The sequence below is a fragment of the Melanotaenia boesemani genome, chromosome 16, assembly GCF_017639745.1.
Source record: "Melanotaenia boesemani isolate fMelBoe1 chromosome 16, fMelBoe1.pri, whole genome shotgun sequence".
NCBI classification, from domain to species: domain Eukaryota; kingdom Metazoa; phylum Chordata; class Actinopteri; order Atheriniformes; family Melanotaeniidae; genus Melanotaenia; species Melanotaenia boesemani.
The window spans coordinates 916,342-942,689 of NC_055697.1; the positions used below are offsets into that span (position 1 = coordinate 916,342).

Consider the following 26,348-nt stretch of genomic DNA (forward strand, 5'->3'; position numbering starts at 1 on the left):
TTTTAATTGACCCTCTGAGAGTTCCTGCAGGTACATGCATTGGCTGTTGTTGATTTATATGGCTCTTCTTGGACAGGTTCCCTTTTATCTTTCAGGTCTGCGACAAAGAACCGGTAATCGTTATACAATTAATATTTTCTCTCTTTATATTCCCAGATTCCGGACCAAATTTAGAAAATGAGCTTTTATTGTTGCTGCCCCTGGAACTGAGCCTGGAAATTAAATTGTCTGAACTAATTTAATTTAATACCTTTCATTCTTTTTACCTTTCCAGACAGCGAGAAGCTTATGAACCATTTTTATGGTTTAAATAGTTTCTGACCTCTTTCTAAATTCTTAATTATGTTTAAATGTATTGGAAAGGTATTGATTGTTACCTTATGTTCTTTTTATTTTTGAATCTGTATTCTAAGACATGTGCTGCTGACCTCTTGACCAGGTTGCCCTTGGAAAATTGATCTTGAACTCAGTGGGATTTTTAACCTTGTTAAATAAAGGTTTAATAAATAAAAATAATTTTAAAAATTAACATTTTACCGTGCTGTAATGTTTTTTTTTATCTGCAAAACATCTGCAGATAATTTCAGAAATGTGAGAGCAAATTATACAAAAATCAATATGATGGAGTTTATAACCAGATTTGCATCAAATATTCCAGATCTGCTATACTGAAAGAATTATTATTTTTCTTTTCCTGGATGTTAATAATAATAATAATAATAATAATAATGGATTAGATTTATATAGCGCTTTTCAAGGCACCCAAAGCGCTTTACATTGTGAATCCATTATTCATCCACACTCCTCACTCATACCTGGTGATGGTAAGCTACTTGTGTAGCCACAGCTGCCCTGGGGCAAGCTGACGGAAACGTGGCTGCCAGTCTGCGCCTACGGCCTCTCCGACCATCACCGAACATTCATCCACACATTCATACACCAGCGATGCCAACACTGGAGGCAAGGAGGGTTAAGTGTCTTGCCCAAGGACACAACGACAGATGACTGCGGGAGCGGGAATCGAACCGCCGACCTTCCGATCATTGGACGACCTGCTTTACCACCTGAGCCACTGCCGCCCATCTTGAAGTTCCATCTTCAAGAGCACTTTGCCAAATGGTGGCATACTGAACCAAAGAAATAACTGAATCACAACGTGATTTCTATTGTTTTTTTTTTTCTTTGTTTGTTTGTTAGTTTTTTTTTTTTTAAAAAAAAGCTGTCCATGGTGTACCCTGCCTCTAGCTTGGTGGCAGCTGGGCCAGGTTTCAGCCTCCTACATAGGTGGGTATAGCTAATAGGTCCTGCCCAAATTGGAGGAGTTCAAGTATCTGAAGCACGAGCAGCAGATCGGTGCAACGTTGGAAGTGATGTGGACTCTGCATTGGTCTGTCGTGATGAAGGAGCCAATGCAAAATGCAAAGCTCTTGATTTACCTTCCCTGGTAAGGTATCCTGGGCACATTCCACCAGAAGGACAGGTGAAGACCCAGGACATGCTGGAGGGACTACATCTCTTGGCTAGCTAGGGAATTCCTCCGTTTCCTGGGCAAGCCGGAAGAAGTGACTGGGGAGAGGGATGTCTGGGCATCCCTGCTCAGGCTGCTGTCCCTGTGACCCGAACCCAGATAAGCGTAGGAAAATGGATGGATGGATATATGGATAGATTGATAGATGGATGGATGGATGGATGGACGGACGGAGGGATGGATAGTGTTTGTTAGACCTTCTCCAGTTTGCTTACAGGGTAGACTGAGGAGGGAGTGATGATATAGGAGGCTTTTCAACATAGTTTTAAACAACTGGAAGGGGCTAAAGTCCTTTGTCAGCTTACTTTTGATTGAGTTTTCTAAGTGTGGATTTGTGAGAGCAGGTGTACCCCTGCCATTCATCCAGTGGCAGCTCAACGGGCTCCAACAACCCCCTTTACTATTAAAACATAAACCAGATATCAAAAATAAAAGAATATCTTTAATTGGAACTGCTGGATGAAAAAATACTAAATTTTACAGTCCTTTACATCCAACTTCTGTCTGCTGCTAATATTCATCTTTGGTATACAACCAGTGCAAATACATATGATTTTCAATACTCTTGCACAAGGATTTCTGCTACCTCAAAGATAGTCAGCAACAGTTATTGTTCAACAATTTGTTGCTTTACACTTTTCTTCCAATGCCTTCAAAAACACCATTTTATTTTATCTCATCTTCCCTGTTGCTTCAGTAACTCTTTCCAAACAGTCTTGTTCATATAATTTCAATCATTCTAAATGAGCAAAGCTTGTGTTACTTAAGGAATATCAGAACAATGTTAGACATGATGTTGCTTGTGACACTCACACAGAAGACATGCAGGCCCACTGCTCCTTCAGCTCGCTCCTGGTTGGTGAAATAATCCCTGGGGAACTCATGGACAGCTGCAATGACAGAAAAAAAAAAAAAAAAAAAAATCAATTAACTGACAAAAAAAGGCAAACAAATACAATGAAGCTTGTAGGGTTGTCAAGATACAAAAATTTCAAACTCGATATTGATACCCAGGAAATATTCGATACTCGATACCATTTTTTCAGGACTGGCTGGTCTGGTCCTCCTGTAGCTGCACTGGCCATATTGTAAAAGTAGAAATAAAAAGTGTGTGCACAACAACAAGCACACGCAACAGTCGCTGTGGGCGAGCGGACTGTAGTATCGATACCATGGCAAATAAGTTTTGTGTCCAGATGAGGTTTTTGGGTATCGATACGTTTTGGAGCATCAATAATTTTGACAACACTAGAAGCTAGTAATCAAAAGCACATTTAATGTCAAGTGGCACTGCACTGAATTAAAATAAAACAGATTAAAACCTAAAAACAAATACGAGTATGAACATAAATCTCATTCATGGTCAGTTTCACCTGCCTTTGCTTGTAAGCAACTTTCACATAAACAAGAGCCAAGTGTCCAACACTTCAGTCACTTCTAGATAAAATCCTCACAGGGCTGAAAAGTCTGAGAAAAAAGGTAATAACAAGGTGCAACAAAACAGGCACAACAGCTAATGATTGCACACATTTTTATTCCCAGTAAAGCCCATCCACACCAACAAAAATAGTTTTAACAACAATAAGCGATAATGTTTGTAATTGGTGACAAGTGAAGCCCATTTATGCGATACGCCAGAGATCGTCAATTCTGGCCCTTGATGGCCAGTGTCCTGCAGGTTGTAGAAGTTTCCCTTCTGCAACATCCCTGACTCAGACTTGTGCAGAGCTTACTGCCAAACACAACATCACTCCCCTGTGACTTTATTCTGTGTATTTGGGATTTGTTTGGCTTGCTCTGGGTGAGCCCATGTACTTCTCTCACTGTATGTTTGTTATCGGTGCACATGCACTTGTGTAATGTAAAGGCAACTCAATGTGCACTGACATTTTCCCTCTCAACAGCTGAGAGCTTGTGAGTCAACATAAAGGAACATACATAAATGATGTGGAAACGAAAGCAAAAGATAATATTAGCAACATTTGCTATCTGACATGATGTAGAGCTGCAAGGTATGAACTGATGAAAATAGAAGAGTAAAACGCAAAGGTTACAATTGAAGCCATGCACAGATAGAAGACCTCCATCGTTTGACTGTTGTAGGAGAGGAGTCGAGACTTTTTGACAGGGAATCTATCAACACTACATTTTTTCTGTTTAAAAGTCCCATATTATGCAAAATTCACTTTCTAAAGGTTTTGTGACATATGTGTCCTCATAGCCTGTATGAGGCCCAAGAATTAGAAAATTCTGTCTTCTTTCCCACTTGCTTGCTCCACTTTTTAGTGAATGTGTGCTCAAACAGGTGATAGTAGAATCCGGACATTCGGCTTGGGCTGCCAGGACAAAGTTTCTCCTCATTATTGTTGGGTTTTTGTAGGAGCAAGTCTAGTTATTAGCCATTATTAATAGGTGTCTATGGACAATTTTTAATACTTAATAAAAGTAATCAATATCAATACCTACCGAGCACCACTGGAGAATTCCAGAACTAATAACTATACCTTAACATCATTCTGTACGTGTCAATCTTGGACAGATATGCTATGCACAGAGCTGATAATAAAGGCTATAAATCAGAGCACTGACCTTTGCAACCAGCAGTTATCACAATACACCTGCACCTGCATGACGTGTTTGTTTGGAAACGCCACCTAGTGGTTGTTACTTGTAGACATCCCTGAGCTCTTATTTTGAAAGGAAGTTCAGGAATTTTGGAACGGAGTAATTCATGAGCTAGCTGTTCAGCTGTGTACGTGCCTTCTTAAAACGTTAGAAGCATTGCCTAAGCGTATTGATGAGTAGGTTTCATAAGTGTATGTAGTTTAACTTGTAAGCATGTTAATTCTGTTTGTGTCTTCCTGTTTTTTTTTTTGTTTTTTTTTTTGTTAAACTGCATTATTTCTGAAGCTAAAGTATAATAGCTGCATTTACTGCACAACAAAGATATGTGCAAAATTGACGGCAGCAAGTTTGCTCATATACTGAATATGACTATATTTTGTGGTTTGGATATTTAGCAAGATGACACAAAAATGTTGTAACTTGCATTTTGCTTGTGTTTAGTTTTACAAGAAAATGTTGATTGGACCGAGGACTGAGTAAAGTCTTTGAAATCTTTCTCTACGTCTAATGTTCACTGAAGCCGTTAGCTGTCAAGTTGAGCAAAGGAACGAACAATAAGGACAGAACAGTAAAAAAGCATCCTTTTAGCAGGCAAAAATATTAGAGGAAAAGGCTCTTCAGTTGCACACCATCTTCATCACTGCTTACGTTGGGCTCTTTGCAGCATTATGAGATGGAGAAAAAGCAAGAAACGGAATGAAACAACACAGCTTTCTGCTCTGGGGACCACAAATATGTCTCGCAATCTAGCGGTTCATCAGCCAGGAGACGGTATAACTTCACAACTTTTTTTCTTCAGATATTAAAAAAAGTTATTTTAACACTTATGTTTAATTTTCTACATTTTAATTTTTTTTTTACTGATCTGATGTGAGCAGGATGGATGGACGGACGGATGGACGGACAGATGGACGGATGGACGGATGAGCGGACGGACAGATGGATGGACAGACGGACGAATGGATGGACGGATGGATGGATGGATGGACGGGTGGATGGATGAGCGGACGGACAGATGGATGGACAGATGGACGAATGGATGGACGGATGGATGGATATTGTTCAGGCTTACTCAACGGCCAAACACAACACTACTTGGATTTGAACAGTACATGAAGCGCACACAATGAAAAACATAACTCATATTTACATCTATAAAGAAATGCAGAGAAAGGTCCATTTCTGCTACATTTTAGTTGCTCCTACTCAGCCTAGTTTGGTGTAACTGAAACCCCTTGAGCCAGAATGATCTGACAAGGCTTGGTCATGGCCCACTGAACTCTACTTTTGTAAAGAAAAATAGCCCTTAGAACAATTCACAACATTCTCCTCTCCTGTCTACATTCATAAAGACCACACAGCCTCCCTGGATCTTCGGCTTCCCTAAAACTTTTTAACAGCCTCGCTACACCTCAGTGGTGGATTTTAATGAATCCTCACCAAAAACAAGGCTGCAGGTCCAGGTATGTCAGTCCCAGGGCCTCGAAGGCTTGTGCAGAACAGTTACATCTTCAATCTTACCCTGAGTCAGGAGGAAGTTTGAGTGACGTGGAAGACACCGTGCCTCATTCTAGTACCTAGAAAGCTCAACATTTCTCTGCCCACAATGACTAAAAAACAGTTTGACTTTCTGCTTACATAAATAAGAGTGTTGATTTTAAGAGGGTCAGAAACAGGTCAAATACCTTCCAGATAATACCTTGCATTGTGAGAAAATTTCACCCTGGAGGCCATTGTCAAAACTTTGCGGTTTTATCCACCTGAAACTTTGTTACTGTGTAAATTTCCCTGAGGAATTCCAAAGAGATTAATAAAGTATTTCGGATTATTTCTGATTCTGAAACAAGAGGCCATAATGCAGAGGTCGCTAACAAGTGGACTGCGGTTTGGATCTATTTCCAGAACCTGTCCCATATGGACCCGGAGTTAAAATATAAAATCTGATGGTGTGCCTTTACTTTAAAGTGGACATATCATGCTTTTAAATCCTTCCTTTTAACATGTAAATAATTAATTTAAGGTCTATATAAAGTAGAATATTTGGTCTGAATTCCTGGTTATTCTAGCTCCACACACCCCTTATTAACCCTGTTCTAAGGCGCGTCTTTAGAGCGACTCGTTTGGTGCGGTCTCTTTAAATGTGAATGAGGTATTTCATGCCCCGCCTCCCTCCAGGTCGCAGAGAGTTCCACTCCACCCCATTTGGCCATTTTTGCAGTTTGATAGCAGCGATATGATTATCCACTGGCAGAGAAACATTTTATTGGCAAGTTTTGTTGTCTGGTAATGTTCAGCCCAATCCTGGTCCTGCCACCCCTTTGCAATCCTTATCCACTCCTTCTGATTTTAAAAGCAGACATGGACTTGGTTTTATACATTTAAATGTTAGAAGCCTTGTTCCTAAAATGGATATGCTCAAGATCTGGGCAAATACAACCAATAGTGATGTCATTATTATCTCTGAAACTTGGTTCAAAAAACCTGTACCTGATGAATTATATATATATGTATAATATATATAATATAATATATATTGAAGGTTACAAAGTTTATTGATCTGATCTTGATGGCAAAGGAGATGGGGTTGCTATTTATGTTAAATCTAAGTTTATAAGCTTTATAACTCTGTCAGTAACTAAAGCTAAACAGTTTGAAATTCAAAATAAAAATCTCAAAGGACTCTGAAATTACAGTAGTTGGATGCTATAGACCCCCATCTGCATCAAAAGATGCTTTTCAATCTTTATTCAATATGTTACATGAAATAAATAACATGAATTTATTCTTATGGGTGATCTAAATTAGGACTGGTTTTCAGGAAATTCAGATTGTCTAAAAGAATTGTGTAATGACCTAAATTTGGAGCAACTTATAAATGAACCAACAAGAATAAACCCCAAAGCACAAATAAAATCTACCCTGATTGATCAAATCATAACAAACACAGCTCATAAATACACCTCAACTGTTGTATTTTGTAATGATGCCAGTGATCATTGTGTAGTTGCTTGTGTAAGAAATACAAGTATCCCCAAGAAGGTAAAACCTCACGTCATCTTAAAAAGACACTTTAAATGTTTTGAACAACAGGCTTTTCTGCATGATCTGTATCACAGTGATCTTAGCAGGGTGTCTTTGATTTCAGATGTTGAATTGGCATGGGAATTTTTTCATTCAGTTTTTCTTTCCATTGTAAACAAACATACCTATGAAAAAGTTTAGAATCAGTGGGAAGGACAATCCTTGGTTCTCAGACAGTCTTTCAGAACTAATTTGTTTGAGAAATAAGTTGTGGGAACAAGCTAGATTTTCCAACTCTGCAGCTGGTTGGACTGCATTCAGAACTATAAGAAATAAGTGCACTTTAATGATTAGGAAGTCCAAATCTGAGTTTTATTTAAAATCACAGACAACCTAAATAACCCTTTAAAGTTTTGGAAGTCAGTTAAATCTTTGTCTGGTGCTCATATGACCTCAAACCTCCCTGAACAGATTATTGTGGGCTCAGATGCAGTAAATGATAAAGCAAACTTCCGCTATACCTGTGTAACCTCCTCTCTGTTTGCTCTAATACCTTTCAGTTACGCTCCTCAAAGTGGTTACTATTTAATGTCCCAGAGTTGCAACAGAATTGGGAAAAACTGCATTCTCCTATTCAGCACCATGGGGATGGAATAATCTACAGAAAGATCTTAGAAACACTTATGTCCATAAATTAATTTAAAGCTTCCATAAAGAATGTGGTGTTTTTTTCTTTAGATGTTTTTTTTTTCTTAGATGTTTTTTATGACTATGTACTTGTTGTCTTACTATGAAAATGTAAATTATTATAATATGTATTCTGCATTTACTTTGTGCTTTGGCTGCTACCTTGGCCAGGTCTCTCTTGAAAAAGAGATTTTGAATCTCAATGGGACCTCCTGGCTAAATAAAGGTTTAATAATAATAATAATAATGTATGTCTTACTTTGGTTAAAGTTTTAAAGTTAAATTTTTTGAATGTTTTCATTCAATAGACTGTATTTAAAAAAAGGATATGTTATATATATATAGTCATTATAATCTCCCAGACCTTGGTTCCAAAAGTTTTTCTCTAATTGGACCTCTTTAAATTTTAGTTGAATACCCCTGCCATAACGCAGCAAAACTTGTGTTTTACTGTCTCAGCGTTGTGGTGTAAACTAAGATAGACTAGTACACAGACACACGCATATGGAAGCATACAGTTAGATCTTGTCCGCCGAGTCACTGCTCCATCCCTCCTGGCTATGTTAGTAAGTCCCAGCCTTGGGGCACTTCTGTCATGGAACTCCATCTCTGCAACACCACACAGCTGAGCCGTTCCTCCTCTGATGCCGCATACAGCACAGAATAACACACACGTGACTGTGTGTATGATATCAAGGGACATGACAAGCTTCGTGGACTGCGAGAAAAATTTATACTTAAATGATGAAACAGTGCATATATGTTGACTAGCTGCAACTTCAGACATAACTGGAAACCAAAACAGTGCTCAAATCAGACCTCCTTTTAAAAATTTTATAGAAATCAGATTATTTTTCATGGTATGTCACATTACATTGTAAATGTGACCTTCATCAGCTTTCAGTGTGAACTGTACATGGCTCTGTAGGGACCTGCATGCACAGAGGAAGATGTGATGTCACATGCAGCATGCTGAAGTAAACATGTAATAGTAATAATGGATTATATTTATATTGACTTTATTGCTTGGCACTCAAAGCCATCCATTACAGATCCATTATTCATTCACTCCTCATTCATACTTGGTGATGTAAACTACATGCATAGGCAAAGGTGCTCTGGGGCAGACCACCACCAAAAAACTCATACACCAGTTCTGGTGACACTGGAGGCAAGTCTCCATCAAATATCGTATATACCAAGGAGATGCTCTGTCCCTGCTGCTGTTCGGCATAGGCCTGAACCCAGTCAGCCAATTAATCAACAAGACTGGCTATAGCTACCGACTCAGGAATAGGGCCACCATCAGTCACCTCCTCTACATGGAGGACATCAAACTGTACACTAAGAGTGAGCGAGACATTAACTCACTGATCCACACCACCAGGATCTACAGCAGGGACAAATGGTAACAAAGAGGGAGAAGGTAGTCCATACAGAGGGCATTGCACTCCCAGATGGCAGAATAACCGATGTTGAGGAGAGCTCCAAGTACCTTGGCATACCACAAGCAAATGGCAACCACAAAGAGGCCACAAGGAAAACTGCCACAGCCAAATGTCTGCAGCGAGTAAGCCAAGTCCTGAGAAATCAGCTTCATGACAAGAACAGGATCCGGGCAAATAACAGCTATGCTCTACCAGTGATCAGATACCCTGCTAGGATAAGCTAGTCAACGGAGGAGGTTCAGACCAGTGTCCAGAGACTATACACTATGTGCAAAGAGGGAGGTCAAGGACTAGTGAGCATTAGGATCCAAGATGAAACATCCAAGCTCCACGAATACATCAGGAAGATGGTCCCAAGGGATGAAGCACTGAGTGAACATCTCAAGCAGTGGAACCAGGAGGTGAAGGAGATGGAGGAACCATCATGGAACGACAAGCACCTGCATGGGATGTACCACCGACAGATAGCTGAAGTGGCAGATATATGAACAAGTCCTACCACTGGCTAGAAAGGGCTGGACTGGAGGACAGCACTGAGGTGCTAATCATGGCAGCACAGGAGAAAGCCTTGAGTACCAGGGCAATGGAGGCTCAAATCTACCACACCAGGCAGGACCCCAGGTCTACCACACCAGGCAGGAACCTAGGTCTACCACACCAGGCAGGAACCTAGGTCTACCACACCAGGCAGAAGCCCAGGTCTACCACACCAGGCAGGAACCTAGGTCTACCACAGCAGGCAGGAACCTAGGTCTACCACAGCAGACAGAAGCCCAGGTCTACCACACCAGGCAGGAACCTAGGTCTACCACAGCAGGCAGGAGCCCACACTGGATGAAAAGTACCAAGATACGGAGCGATCCGATGCCGCTATCTGCCCGTAACTGTCTCAAATACGGACAAGATACGGGGAAATCCCCGCCGCATCCCTCACAGATCCTATTTTTAGATCTCTCCGGATCCGGACCACTAAAAATCCGAAAACCCGGATTTTCATCCGCGAGGTATCTACAAGATGCGTGTTTATGTGATCCCACGCGGATCCAGTTTTAGATCTCCTCGGATATTGACCTCTAACCACTGGCTAGAAAGGGCTGGACTGGAGGACAGCACTGAGGTGCTAATCATGGCAGCACAGGAGAAAGCCTTGAGTACCAGGGCAATGGAGGCTCAAATCTACCACACCAGGCAGGACCCCAGGTCTACCACACCAGGCAGGAACCTAGGTCTACCACACAAGGCAGAAACCTAGGTCTACCACACCAGGCAGGAGCCCAGGTCTACCACAGCAGGCAGAAGCCCAGGTCTACCACACCAGACAGGATCCTTGCAAGATACTGGCGGGCAGAGAATCCATGGAACGTCATAACCAAGTAGCCGGCTGACAAAGTGGTGGTGGCCAACCAACCGGACATAGTGATTATGGTTAAGCAGCAAAGACAAAGGAAAGCTGTAGTGATGGATGTAGTCATCCCCACCGATGGAAATATCAGGAAAAAGGAACATGAGAAACTGGAGAAATGCCAAGGACTCAAGGAAGAGCTGGAGAAAGCCTGGAATGTGAAGGTGACAGTAATACCGGTGGTCATCAGAGCCATGTCCCCCACACTGGAGAAGTGTGTCATGGTTGCTGCTTGGCTCCACCTGGGCTGCCCTGATTACTCACTCTTCTCACCTGCTCCCCTCTCCCCTATTTAAACACTCTCCAGTCTCTGCTTTCCTGCCAGATGGTCAGTAATACTAACTTTGTTGAGATCCAGCATTTTCTTGTGTTTCAGACGTCCTGTCACGTCCTTGGATTTCTCTTGTCTGATCCACGCTGGATTTAGTCTTGTCAAGTGCCTATCTGGATATTGATCCCTGCTTGGAATGACCACAGAATTTTGCCTGCCCCTGATAAGTAGTCTGATTTCTGCCTTTTTGTGAATGACCCTTGCCTGCCTCATTACTATGCTTTTGGATTGTGGATCTTCCTTGTTCATGTCTGGAGCCTTTATCAGGATTCTGTGTCCCACAGTGTTTCAGGAACCTGCCACCATTCTGTCGAACTGCATCCAGATCCTTCCCTGCCTTCCCCAGTTCCAATAAAACCATTCCTTGTTAAATGTCCATCATTGAGTGTGTGTGGCTGAATTTCCGGGTCCTCTTTGCGAACTCATTATAAAGTGGCTCCAACAGATACCTTGAGAACCATTAGACATCTCCACCCAGAAGAGCACAGTCCTAGGAACAGTGAAGATACTGCGTAGGACCCTCAAGCTCCTAGGAGTCAAACACCAACAAGCATGAGCTTATATATATAAACAACTGTGTTTATAATGTGTTTAGTTTAGCTTTCACAGAAAAATGAATGTATACAATGAACGCCTAGTAGTAGTAGTGTCAAGGGTTTGTTTTCCACCAAAACTTTATTTGTAATTGGAATAATGTCTTTAAAATGTGGAGAGGTTATTTTATCTAGTTGGTAGTGTGTGGTAGGGAACCGGAAAGCAAAGTGGTGACTCGTGCCGAGCAGAGTTTTAAGGTCAATAAACATATCTTTTGTTTTTTTAAGCTGATGATCACTGACGTCATGTAATGAGAATTAGACCAACTCTACCGAAAGTACAAAGAAGAGAAAGAAGTATGAAGTGAACACCTGGGTTTAGTAGTGCATGGCATTTCTGTGACGGCTTTGGGAAAGGAAACTGTTGTAATTATATAACACTAAATTAGTCAGTCTCCATAATTATGTATCTCTCCTCTCTAGTGGAAGCGTTTGGATTATTTGATGCTGGTGGGATTTCTTAAAAGGATATGACTTGATATGAAGTGACATCTGCTCAGTCCTTCATCCACAAACACACAGTACACACATCCCCCGCCCAGCTGGCCCACAGACTCGGACTTGCCAAGTGAGCTTTCTATGAATGACAGATGGGCTGCGGGCAAGGATAGAAGGAATGGCTTTGTAAACACAGTAGGAGACTCACGTGGGGGAGGAGAACGTGCATCTCATCACATGAAGCTGGCATTGTGCCTCCCATGTTACCTTTATCCACAAAGTGTGCTCAGGCTCTGCCCCTGTAGCCAGGGGTGAAAGTAAGCCAGCATGGTCTACTGCATACCACTAAAAGCTTCAGTGGCAGTAAACAGTACTAGGAAGACGGGAGAGCAGCTGCCTGCTATAAAGCCCTCATTCTGGGTCAGAAAATAGATCCTCTAGCAATATGCAGTTTTGAAAACTACTTTAACTGTTTAAAAATGTCTTTTAACTCATTCTGATTTGTTTCTGAACCATCAGGGCTGTGTTTTAATCCAAGCTGGATGGAGTCTTGGCAGGCCTTGGTCAGGCTCCATCCAGCTTGGATTAAAACACAGCCCTTGGCCGGGCTCCCTCTCTTCCAAAAGGATCTTGCCCTGCTCCTCTCCCCTGGTGGTCGTCTCTGCACCAAGACTTCAAAATGTGAACCACAAGATTAATGTGCAAAATGTGCCAATTAAAATCAGTAGGAGAGTAGGCAGTTGCGTGGTTTTTCTTTTATCAATTCTAACGACAGAACAGCTTGGAAAAGAAACTGCTTATGAGCTAACCGCGCATGCGTGTTTACTTCTAAAACACAGCAGTTGCTATGGGGATTGGTGTGTTTGATTTATTGCACTGGGACGTTTTTCACAACTGGTCCACAGACGTTACGAGTTTCGCCTGAACAGGACAAACACTAAATTACACCAACTATCTCTTATTGTCTACAGACATTTTAAGTAGAAACAGAAAGTAACACTACAAAACAATCAATTTGTTTAAAGTAATAATGGAGACAAAAATAACGTTGTTTAAAGGAAAAGAAAGGGAGACGGGTGAGAAACGGGGAGAAAGATGGGTTACCACAGAAAATCAGAAAAACACCCAGTGATGAAGATTTTGAGCAGAGTGACGAAGCACCGTGTCAGGAAAAAGAAGCAGCTGCAGGAGCCCCAGAAAACTTTTAAAAAGCATGAAGTGAGAAAGAGATAAAGGTTTTGACAATAGTACCGACAATAATTCAAAACTATTTTCACTCATGCAGTAAATCCTACAGCATGATCTTTATTCTGAAAACTGCAAGTGACTGAGGGGAGGAGACAAGGGTGCACCTGGTCTAGCCACTCCTAACAGACATCAGGGCCTGGCATTTGCATGCATGACGAGCCTCAGGTGGCAGCAATGAGCGGCATCCCTAACACTTGTTAAGTTTGAAAACAAATACATATTGAAGCACAATGCTCAAGAAAGCTTAAATAAAAAGCCGTTTTTACTGCGGTGGTACACTGAGATTCCTCTAAGAGGGTGTGGGCTCAGCCCAGAGTAGATTTTAGTAGCATCTCAGTTTTAGTTTTAGTCTCCAGGACAAACATGTTTATTAGTTTTAGTCACGTTTTAGTCAAGTTTGATAGTTTTAGTTGAAGAAAACTCAAAAAGGTTTTAGTCCAGTTTTAGTCAAATAAAAAAAGTATTAGCCTTTTAACAAATTAATTTAGGTCAATAATACGAATTAAAAAGTGGAGTCAAGGGTGACAGGTTATAGCAAGTTAACCTTAATGCTTTTACATAATAACCAGGTCCTTTACCAGACTGAAAGCTTAGCCGAGACTTTTTTTACTTACCTGCTGTTGGGCAGAAACCTTTTATTTCTATATTTCACCTTTTTTCATGAATTCTTGCCCTACCAGGAGGAATCAGTTACTCCTAAAAAGCAAAGAGCAACAACATCCTGACTTTGGTAACTGTGGCTTTTTTTCTGAGAATTTTCTGAAGTGTAAAGCTTCACCCTGAACACATACATGTCCAAAATATGAGCAAAGGATGAGGATCACATGCTCAACTTGACCTGGTCTGCCAGAGAAATTATGATGGATTATAGTTAAAATATGTCCATATATCGTTTCATTGCTTCCACCGAACCCCTTCATCGACGCTGCGCCATGATTCATCTATGAACGAATAAACTGCGTGTCTGTGTGCGCTGCACGTCTGGTGGTGGGCGTCATGTTTTCATCATCAAAGAGCCATGTTTAGCTCGTCACCGTCTCGTTATCGTCATGGAAAAAGGTTCATCAACTAAATATTCGTCATCATTGATGAAAACAATACTGTCTCAGCCCCTGAAGTTCCCAGGTCCAGGAAACTCCCCTGCAATGGACTCTTTCTTTAAACTAATAGTGAGAAATTTAGCAACTACTTCGGTGCTAATGAAGATCTATGGAGACTGACATGAAAGCACATATCGTTCTAACTCTGCACAATGTGCAGCATCGCAGCCAAAGCAGCAGCTGCAGAAAACGAAGTCCTGAAATAAGCACGCTGCTGTGAAAAACACGGAGCTTTTCATGGCAGCAGCAGGAGATGTTCATCTTCTTTGCACCCAGACTGAAAATGATGTGACACAATCGGAGCTGTTCTCTAATTTTGGCCAGGGATATTATCTATTTCTTCTACTATTTTGAATTGACATGCAATTAAATAAATGTTTCCAGACATTACTAGAGCTTGAGTTTCAATATTAATGTTTGTGTCTATTATTTCATTCAGTCAGATACTAAAATCCATTAAAATTTAAAAATGTGTTCATAAATATTGTCTTGCGATTAAATGTGATTAATCAAGAATAATTAATTACAAAGCCTCAAATTAATTAGTTATTTTTTTTATCAAGTCCCACCCCTCAATATAAACTGCTCTAACTGTAAGACAAGTGAAACACCCCCCACCACTTCACAATGCTTCAGTCTCTTCACCTTAACTGGTCCAAAAAAGACGCTCACATTAGTAAAAGCTGGCTGGTCTGGCAGTAAGACTTCCTTTGGAAGGTCTGCCATTTTCTGCTTACCAGAGTTGCTGTTGAACCTTCAACAACCTTCAACAAACATCTTCCTATAAGTTTCCTGATAGCTGAGTTGGCCTGAGGAACACTTTGACGCAGTGTTGCAAGCATACGTTTGCGTCCACAGTGTCCAATTTCTTCCTGGATGTGCTGCATTATGAGAGCTACCACTGGTGAATGTTGTACGAGGATGATTGGATTTTGTGGCATTGCTGCTTTATTAAGCCTGCCTCCAGCTCTCAGTAGTCCATCTTGCAGAATGGGATCTCAGCAGTAGCGCCTTCTAGCAAGGCACTGATTTCTTCAGCGTACTCATGTCGCTGAATTAGCCGTATAAGCTCCGCCTCTGCTGTAACCAAGCCTTCCAGTGTTAGTGGACTTGATTTAAATCTTGATCCTAAACTATGGTGTAAGATAGCTGTCAGACATCTGTGCATAATAATTTAAAGTTACACATAAATACAAACTAGTAAATTCTCCTCCGTATAAAATCACACATGAAATATTTATTGTGTATTTAGTCTGTGAGAATACAATTTATTTACTTCAATAATTACAAATACAAAATGTCATTTATGATTACGGTTTCTTCATTATGAAAACGGCTGCTCCAGGCAAAAGACGATGCTGGAACAGAGGATGTGCTGCAGATCAGTCGATGTTTGTATATCTGAATGTTTACATTTATTTACGCCAGCTAACAAGACCAACTTTTCGGGAAGGCTAGGGTTTTTTCCAGTGATGCTCTACTGCTCGTTCCCATCTGTTTGACTCGGCTTTAACCTTATGAAGCAGCTATTGTTGCATTTTAACCTTTTTATTAAAGAATCGAGAAGGCAAACAACATATCTGAGAACTAAAGTGAAGTGTAGGAAACTGCTATTTTTGCGAGCACTGTTTTGATATCTTGCTGCAGCCTTTCAAAAGTCACATGACCACACAAACAGAGGCCTCGTTATGTCAGGTTCCCGTCACTCACATCTCCAGCTGCGTCTCTGAGAATCTAAACAGACTGGTCTTGTCAGTGTCTTAATCCATTACTTTAAATTTGATATTAGCACAGTAATGATCCCAGCTGCATTAGTTCCCTTTTCCCATATTTATTTTTTTCTCATCTAAAAACACTTATTTAGCTGGAAGAACTTATAGATCAGTTACTAATAAAATGTTAAACCATCATCATGTTAGTAAAAAAAAAAAAACCTTTCATCATTTACATAAATGACAGATGGAAACAGTGACATGGAATTGAGAATATTTCCTTTATTTAAGACAGAGTCAAAGATGGCAAAAGACCTTTTTTTTAAATTTAAGTAAACGCTTCCCCTCAGATGCATTACACACATCCAGCCAGCAGAGGGCGATCTTTGGATCAAATGCAATAAAGCAGCAAGTCGAATACACAGCAGACATGTCAAAGTAATTAAGTCCATCACAAAGCTTTGGTTTCACCATCCCTGTGATTTAAATAAAACACCCAGTTTGTTTACAGACACATGAACTGTTGTCTGTTTCATTCAGTGTTGGGATTTGTCAGATTTCTGTAAGAGTGTTCATTTATTTATAGTGCAGGCCTCGTTTCAGAAAGCGGGTTTAGTGAAAACTCTGAGTTAAGGCCATTACACACTGGGACCGTTGCGAATAAACGACATGATATTGCAAATAATTCGGAAGCGAAATACCAACGTTTTTGTCTATGCACACCCAGTGCGATACAAAGTTGCGAATAAATTATGAAGATTTTAAAACAAATTCGGCAGGTGAAAAAAACAAACATGGATTCCACATCAAGAGACGATATTGTGCCGATACTGGCAAAAAAAAAAGAAAAAAAAAAGAGCGCACCGGGTCCATCCTATACTAGAACAGAGAGGAGAGCTTGGGGAGTTTAATTGTTTAATCCAGGAGCTGGACTCCCCATCAGGACAAGTGCCTGTTAGTGTTAGCTGTCACACTCGCTGACGAGCTCAAAAGCTAAACCGTTAAAATAGAAAAATGTAGGCTAGCAGGCTAATGGCTTTACGGTTATACAGTGTAGGCTACAAACACTGTAATCAATACATTCAATCTACATGTCATCTTAATAATTCAGCTCTTGGCTATTGTCTTCCACACATCGTCTTTGTGATCATTGTTGCGATAATTCTTGTCTCGCTTGTCGAACAAACACGAGTGTTGTGGTGATACAAAGTTTGAAAGAAGTAGCAGCGAAAAGTGACACTTATAGCTTATAGCATAGCTCACATCACCGACTTCTCATTTTCTCCATAAAAAATATTGTCGAAGTGTTCGGAGTAGGTGTGTAAAGGCCGAGTTAAGGGAAACGCAGGGTTTTCTGTTTCACAAAGCAAGTTCAGTGTAACTGAGTCAGTTACCACGGCACCAGACTTGGTGAAGTGTAATGGAAAATTTACACACATAACCCTTATATTCTGCATTCTACAATTTGTATTATTAAAACCATGATTTACGTTTCACTTGTTTCACTGAGCTGAACAACCTGTACCCAGAAAATATTTGGTAATGAGCTCTTCTTTCTTATCACATCGCTGTTAACATTCTTTAGAAACTTTGTACCAGGCTGTGCAGGGTCTGAAGACAGTGTACTGAGGATTTGCTTCAATGACCTTGATGATATCATGCCATGCGAGTTTATATTAACCAAGCCCATGTGTATCTCTGTGGACTCGCTCAGCCAAAGCTGTTTGACTGTGTGACTCCCATTGCTGATCAGCTTTTAATAAAAATACTTTGTTTGATTCTCACTTAGTGTGTGATCTTTGATAATAAAAATTCCACAACAGAAGCTAACCTGCTCGCTGGCAGGTTTCCTTCTACTAACCGTGAGTTCCTCCTCTTTAGCTGCAGACTGAAGGAAGTGTCAGACATGTCCTTGTCTTGAAGAGCCAGTTGACATCGAAGCACAATTTCTCCACAGATGTCTACATCAGGAAAGGGTGATCAGACCCCGCCTGGATGTTTTATCATTCCCTCATGATTATTTGTTTGAGTGTTACGTTTTTCTGCAAAACGGATCCTGTATCTGAACAATATTCTCAGCCCTCATATTGGTCATACGACACATTGTGGACATGCTCTCAGTTCAGAGCAAGTTCTTTGTGTTGCACTTCATTTAAACTTTATTGTGATTTTTCAAAAGTTATTTCAACAAACTATTTATTCTGAACCAGGGACCTGCTCTCACAAACCTAATAAAAACCAACTATTATTGAAGGGAGGCGCCCCAACCCCCTAACATCAAGTTTAGGGGGTTAGGTCTAGAAGATCAAGTTAATTTTATTTTCTATAATTACTCAATATCTTGTATATGTTTTCATTCAATTTTTTTATATTCAAATATCTTATTATTTCTATTTTGCAATAGATCACAACAGAAGTAATCTAAGGTTCCCTTTTCCTCTAGAACAGGTTTATATTTTGTTCTTTTATTATAAAAAACTGAACAGCCTGATTTTTTTTTCCTTTTAATCTAATTCTCATGTTGACATGTCATTACGTTGCATTATGTTTCTACATCAGACTTCAGACATTCCACATAAGTGAGCACATGTTAGAAATTGCCGCCTTGTGGCGGTGGGGCATGGCCACTGGTGGGACCTGGGTGGGTGGCCCTTGGCCAAGTGGCTGACTGTTCTGGGGTGGGCTGGGTGGGGGTTCTAGGATTTGGTGCCCAGGGGTGGCCTTCTCTCTTCGGGCCAGGAGTTCCCCTCCTCTCCTTCCCCACTAGGCATGTGGTGGGTGGGTGACCACGGTTCATTGGCTGTGTGTATGTCCTAGTCATGGCGGTTGGCCTGCCCTTATGGCCTTCTCTGCCCAGGCTTATCCTCTGGTGGGAAGTTTGCGTCCCTCTGGTCTTACATCCACAGATCCATCTCCTTCCCCACTCTTTCTCTCACACCCATGTAGTGTTGTGTCATGTAGTGCAGTCATGTAGTGTAGGGAGGAGCTGCTCGGGCGGCCTCACTCCCAGCACAGCATGGTTACGGCCCCTCAATTTTAATCAAAACACACAGTCATCAGTGGGGAAGGTGAGGGCAATGGAGTCCTTTCACACCCGTTTCCAGGGCACCACCGGGGGTTGACAAAGGGACGTGATTGCCCCAGGCTGGCTGCGCTGATAGGGTGGCTGCTGGCCAAAGGTGGGGTACCCAGTCTGCTGGGGGATGAGGGTGTAGGAGGATGGTGGAAGATGGTGCCCTGGTCCCCAGGATGTGCGGCTGGAACATTGGGGTGGGTGCTGGCTCATGCCCGGTGGTTGTCTGGGGGGGCAAGTCCTCCTGGGAATGGTTGCGGGTCCTTTGCCTTGGTGGGTGGTAGGTGCTCTCTGGGCTCTTGGGGCTCGGGCCCTTTGCTCTGGCTGCCCATGGTGGCCAGTGTCTGGCAGGGTCGATGGCTGCCAATCTTGGCCTGCTGGGGCCTATGCCCTGTTATCACATGGGGCTCTGGCTAGGGCCTTCCTCTGCTGGCCTCTGGGTGGGTGGGTAGTCTTTGTGGTGGGGTTGCTTTGGTTCGATATTTGCAAGACACTTAAAAGAAAAACCAGCTTAAAGTCACTGATAACAGGCATATTTAGCAACCTTGCTGCCTTTCTCCTGTGCAGTCGTCTTCATCACTGACTTGGTTTTTCATCTACAGGCAGTTTGCCGCTTCGCAGGGAGCCTCACACACTGATTGGCTGAGTAAACCACATGGGATGGCTTACCTCACGTGCAACTGGTCTGTGTGCTTCCTTTCCACTACCATAAAGACTGTAAAAGTTGCACCAGTTAAAATGAAAGCACCCGGTCAGATTTTATATTTTAACTCCTGGCCCATATGGGACTGGTTCTGGGTCCGGAACTTGTTAGTGACCTCTGCACTAAGAGATACTTTTGTTTAGGGTATTTTATTTATTTACTTATTTTTATGTGTGTGTTTTTGGTACTTTGGTTGTACCTATTTGTTTCTGTCCCCTCTGGTCAGGTCTAGCAAGATTACATAAATTTCATAAATCCAAATAAATAAGATTAAACACTATAGTCACATCAACCACCTGTAAATCAGCCAGAAATACCTGCTTTAATAATAACATCTGCTCAGAAGAGCAGCTGGAGGAGGTTCCTGCTCCGGTGTAGTTAGAACTTCATGTCCACCGGGAAACACACACAGCTGAACAATCAGTCTCCTCGTCATTGTCGTCGTTTTAGCAAATTACTGCTAAAAATGGACGTCTTGCATTTAGCTTCTAAACTAACGCTTGTAAACTAGCTTCCTAGCTAGCTCCATACGGCTCATCCACATACTTTTTCCAGTCTCTCCTAAAACAACTACATGCATGTGCGCAGGAATGTTTTCTGGGTGTGGTGGGGTGGGGGGTAGCTGAGTCATACTGTACATTAGGTTTATTGCTTCCTTCCTTCGTTCCTTCACCCGTCATTTAACTCAGTTTCAAGTCAAATAATTCTATTTGTTCTGAATAAACCAAGAAGCCAAACTAATCTGCAGCACATCCTGTATTCCAGCATCATCTTTTCCCTGGAGCAGCTGTCCTGATGCCATTGAGTTGAACAGACTAAAGACACAGTTTGTAGAATCAATTCATCTTCTTCTTCATGAATAATTATTACTTCTTTAATAATTACTTCTTTATGGATCTTTATGGAACTCTTTAAACCTGTGATGTGTATTTGACGTTTTCTTCACAGCTGTGGTTCGTAAATTCACGATGAAGAAACTAATCAAAATTACATTTTGTATTTGTAATTATTGTAACGTTTTAAATTGTATTCTCACAGACTAAATACACAATAAACATATAAAAAACATCCAACTTAACAAATTACCACAAAGACTTAACTAATCAGTACAATGCTAAACAGTAAGCTGTTAGGGCAAAAGACCCTAAACAGTCAGAAGTCTAAATAAAGCAAAAAATAAAATAAAGCAAAAACAATTGAAAAACCTAAAAATGGAATAGTCCAGTTAGGCCTCAGCCCTATTTAAGGAGATCCCCAGCAGCTTCCCAGGAAATGGCAACTCAAAAGGAAAGTATGTTAACTTGAAGCAAACCAAATTAACAAGTTGACAAAATAAGTTTACTCAATGTGTACACCCAGTCAGTCAACCATCGTTCCAAAACATGCTAAAAAAATGTGAAATATGAAAAATGGTGAACAGTGCATTTATTTGAAGTGTTTGTACATTTACCTGAAAAAGAAAAAAAGGTTACCATGCTTAGAGTGTGGCTGCTCATGCTGCCGTCACAGGTGCTGCTGAGGTCAGCAGAGCGTACCATGGTACAACACTCCCCACCCTCCAGGCATCATCACAAGAAAAACAGCCCGAGCGAACAGGTTCATGAGAGACTCTCTTCCTAACAACGGTGTGGTGGAGAGGCGGCGCTCTGGCCGACGTCTAAGGCTCATTAAGGCGAACCCAGAGAGACTCGGGAGGAGCTTCTTCCTTCAGAGCTGGGAACTCTGCCCTGACACTGGTCTGTGTCCTACCTTCTGCTAGAAAACACCGTCGTTTACTCATGTCACTTTATGCACGACCATTTACATTGAAAAAAAATACACATCGTCAGTCTGTATAGCATCACTGCACAAACATTGTACTGTGGCTTATTACAGTATATTTATATTTATAGTGTTTTTAGTTTATCACCATGTTGTTTTTTACTAGTGGTAAATGGGTGTGTACAGCCTCGGATGCATATACATCTTGAATGTACTTGTAAAAAAAATCTACTTGAAATTTGAAAGACCTTTTTTTAACCATTTTGGTGGCTGTTTACATGAATCAGCTGTTCTCCATTGTGACCACCTTAAAAAGGTTGGTTGTCACTGCTGTAGATGGTGGGATCTTCAAAGTCTTCACAATTTAAAGTTGAGGAACACAATTTGTCTCAGGTTGGTGAAACCCAGACTCTGCCTCTCTGTAAGTTATTTTTGATTTGTGCCAGTTATTTTCCAGCTTTTTGCTGCCTCTCTTCCAGCTTTTTATAGACGTGTTGCTGCCATCAGATTCAAAGTGATCTATTTTTTTCATGAAATGGTAAAATGTCTCTTTTCAGTTAAAGTATGTTTCTGATTTATGGTGCTGCATTGCATAACAACAACACTCTATGACTGAAAGCTGGATACATAATTATGTGTTAAAAATCAGACAGTAGACAGAACAAAGACAGCAGCACTCCAGGGGGATAAGAGAGCTAAATAGATGATTACAGAGTGACAGAGGGAAAGAGAGTATGGCACAAAGATCACACTAAAGGATTCTTTTGGCACAGGAAAGCAGGGATAAGTTTCAGAAGAAACAGACTATGTGCTGTCAAGTATAGCTTGTTTGCATGAACCCAGTCAGATGATACATCTCTGAGTTCAAACTGCTGGAGAAAAGGGAAATGTGCATGCATTAAAAGGGGGCTTTATGTTTACAATCAGGAGGATTCTTGGCAGGACACAACCCTCGAAAAGCCCCAGGATTCCACATAGAAAGCATTCATACAGGGAATCACAGAAAAAGACACATATATGTGTACACAGAGCAACAAGCCAGCAGTAGAAAAGAAAGCGCCTGATTTAGTTTCTTAGGAATATTTATGCTTCAAGAGAACCTGCTTGTTTATATTCACAGCTAACATGTACATTTAATCAACATAATTATAATACTAGGCATGCCTGTAGAGAAAGTTTCAGACGACCGTTACCAAACACCAAAGCAGTAAAGAAAACTGTGATGTACAGGGCATTCTCATGCTGGAGCAAACTACCAGTACAGCTAATACAGATTACCAATAAGATATACTTAAAAAAGAAATTGAAAACGGCAATAAGACAAAAAGAAATAACTTTGCTTTAAAAAAACAAACAAACTGTATGCTGTAATGTTGAGGCTAACTGAAAGATAATCTTTTTTTATTGCACTGTGTTAAAATGTTTGTGCATTATTGAAATGTAACTATAACATTATATTTTATTATGTAAGTGTAACCTGTATCGAAAATAAGGCTACTAGACCATCTATATAGTTTGGTATGTGAGAGGTCCGTGCCTGCGTGGCATCACTTCGAGACAGGAAGCTGCAATCATAGACTGTATATTAAGATGGGTGGAGCCTCCGTGATGTCACCTGTAGGTTTCTGAAGAGCTGAATTGAAGCTCATTGGGCGGTTCCCAACGTCGCCATCTTGGCAGCGTCACATGCGTCGTCATTCACGAAAAATCCAAAAATGGGCAAAGAGGTGGAGCTGAGAGGGAGACTGTGAAGGTGGGGGTAGATGATTGACACTCATCAAACGCCCAGCTGCCTCTAGCTAAGAGCTAACCGAGCTAATCCGGAACTAACAGTAGCTAACCGGCTAACGGAGGTAGGTAAAAATGGTAAATGGTCCGTATTTATAAAGAGCTTTTCTGTACCTGGAGCGCTTCACATCACACGTCACATTCACACACTGATGGCGGAAGCTGCCATGCAAGGCGCTCAACCACGACCCATCAGGAGCAAGTAGGGGTTGGGTGTCTTGCCCAAGGACACTTCGACATGAACTCAACTTGGCCGAGGATCGAACCGGCAACCGTCGGGTTACAAGACGACTGCTCTACCTTGCTGATCCACGCTGCCATGCTGCTGTGAAGTTGGTCTTTTTAACATGGGAGTCTATGGGGATTTGCTCTGTTTTGGAGCCCCTAGTGGACGAGGGGGAACTGCAATTTCATGATGCTGCATTTTCATTAGTAATTTAGTTTTTGGTTGAACGATGAATCAGCAGTTAAATGATAGCTGCATTCAAGTTAAAATAAAAATACATATAATATGTGTCTGGAAGGAAATACTGTTGCTTACAGTAATTCATGAATAGTTCATTGCATTTTCAAAATGACTGTTATGATAAATATTGATTCAGTTCATTGTATGTACTACCATATTTGGTACATTTCATGCTGAGATCTCTAATGAGATCTCATGTAGAATTTGTGACAGAATCACATAATCCTACAGTCCTGCAATTCCTGTGTAGGTTGTCTTTTTTATCTTCGGATGGTCTGAACTGTCAGAGTGATTAGATGACTTGGATGGTGAGCCCAGCACAACGATTCTGAGGCAGCCAGAGATGCGATCCAGAAGACCCTGGATCCTCTCAACATTCAACTGAGTCCGGATAAGATGCATACACTATTTATCTACCAATGTCCACTATAGTAGCAACTATAGTGGACAAATTTCACTAAACAACTGCTGTTCTTCATATGTTTATAGTTCACAGTAAACTTATTTATGATCCAAACCCCTGCCAATTAGTGTTAATTTAAGTATTATCGCCTGCTTATCGACAAGAGTAACCATCATTTTCTTTCATGTCCATCTCCAACAACACCAGAAAAAGTCTCCAGATTTGTTGGTGGCTGTTTTTGTAAATAGAATTTCTAGAGGGGTCTGAAAACTTGCTAAATATAGCGCCCAAGCTCTGACATGCTTTTTGGTTGTGTGCTTCGGCACTCTGCAATCAGAGTCTCTGCTGGTGTATGATCGTCAGTTTCTTCTGGATCTGCAGTATAATGTGCCAGATCTATGCTTGCCTGACTTTAATGGACAGAAAACATGGCCCCCCCTGCTATCGGCCATTCCAGCTCACCTGTTATGGGTGTCAGCCCTCCTCCCACGGCAAAAAAACATTGTCACAGGTGCAGTGGCCAACAGGTGAAGCTGAAAGCTTCATTGGCCCAGTCAGGATTTGGATTATTCTTTCCCAGAATCTCCTGAATCCACCGGATGCCTGCATCATTCCTGTTGTCGCCTCTAACAGGGATCCCCGGCCTTACCGCGCCTGCTCTCGTTGGCCTCGCCAGACTGTTGGTTCATTGGTTCAACAGTCTGCATCGGCTCTGGCCAGGTTTGGCCTGACGAATGCAGATCCCTGGCAAACAAAACCTTTGTTCTGCGGGATTTCTTCACCTCCTGTGGCCTGGATTTCCTCTGCGTGACACAGACGTGGGCATCTCCTGGTGAATGCAGCACTTTCATGCAACATTTGCCAGCTGGATGTTCTTATTTTAGATTCCCCACAACTGTCTGGTCATGGAGGAAGACCAGCGTCTGTTTTTACAAATACAAACAAGAGTGTGTGTGTTCGTGTGTGGTCTCAGACACATACTGTGTGAGAATCAATAATCTCCAAAAGGCCTCCACTAGTGAATATTAAAGTCGCCTACATTAAGGACCCATGAAGGATTAAGTTTTTGCTTCCATTCTTTGTATGATTACTCGAGGTTATAATTTCAATAAATTTCTTTTATCTTGTTTGATGGCAGCAAGCCATTTAGCCTGTTGTTCAGGGTCAGCAGGCAGTCTGTAGAGTGAAACCCTTTCCTAGAGATGGCGACTGGAACATCCAAAGGCACAGCATGAATGTACCATTATTTATTTTTTACTTGAACAGCTAGCTGTAGCAGCGGTGCTGGTAGCGGAACTCCTGTTTATGTCTTTTTACCATCCGCAAATATCACCAACATGCAGGCCAGGCGAGAGAAGAAAGCTGAGAATCTATATGTACTACAAAAAAAACAAAAAACTCTGTGCTTATATAGCAGTTGAAAACAGTAACTCCAACAGTTCAACCATACATTAAATTGATATATGGTAGTACAGGACCAACAAGATGTGGACCATTTAGCCTTTGTCCTGAATTGCTATTGCCATTATTATCTGGTTGCTCTTCAGAAATAAAACCCACACAATAAAATTAGTTTGTGGATACACTAAAGTCTCCACCAAATTTGCACACACCAGCACAGCAACAGGGGAATTTCCAGGGGAAAGTCCAGACAGTTTGGTCTTGTCTTTTTCTTTAGATTCTATACTCACAAGCATGTGACAGTGGAGGTTCCCCCTGAAGATGAGGTCAATGTAACGTTACAGCCACAAAGTCAAAAATGAAAAAAAAAGTTTTTATAGTAGAAGAGAAATGTTATAAACACAAATTATTTTATTTACCAGTTCAATATTTCAAGTCAGGGACTTGAAATATTGAACTGGTAAATAAAATAATTTAGTCAAATGTAAACTGTGTGCAGTGTGTACTGACTAATATATGAGAACATTAAGTAAATATCAGCGCTAAAGACCTTTCAGCTCCTTTCACCGTACGAAGTCGTGTGTAGAGCTCTGTATCTAAATATGTTGTGTCAGTAGTAG

At 41.2% G+C, this 26,348-nt stretch overlaps 1 protein-coding gene across 1 annotated transcript in view; it reads right to left on the reverse strand.

The window, feature by feature from the left end:
• The window catches only part of LOC121655186 (sodium/potassium/calcium exchanger 3-like), a 150,348-nt gene that overhangs the window by 82,777 nt on the left and 41,223 nt on the right, over nucleotides 1–26,348 (reverse strand). Inside the window, exon 4 of the mRNA XM_042009661.1 lies at nucleotides 2,342–2,418. Within this exon, the coding sequence (XP_041865595.1) occupies nucleotides 2,342–2,418 (77 nt within the window). The remainder of the gene's footprint in view (nucleotides 1–2,341; nucleotides 2,419–26,348) is intronic.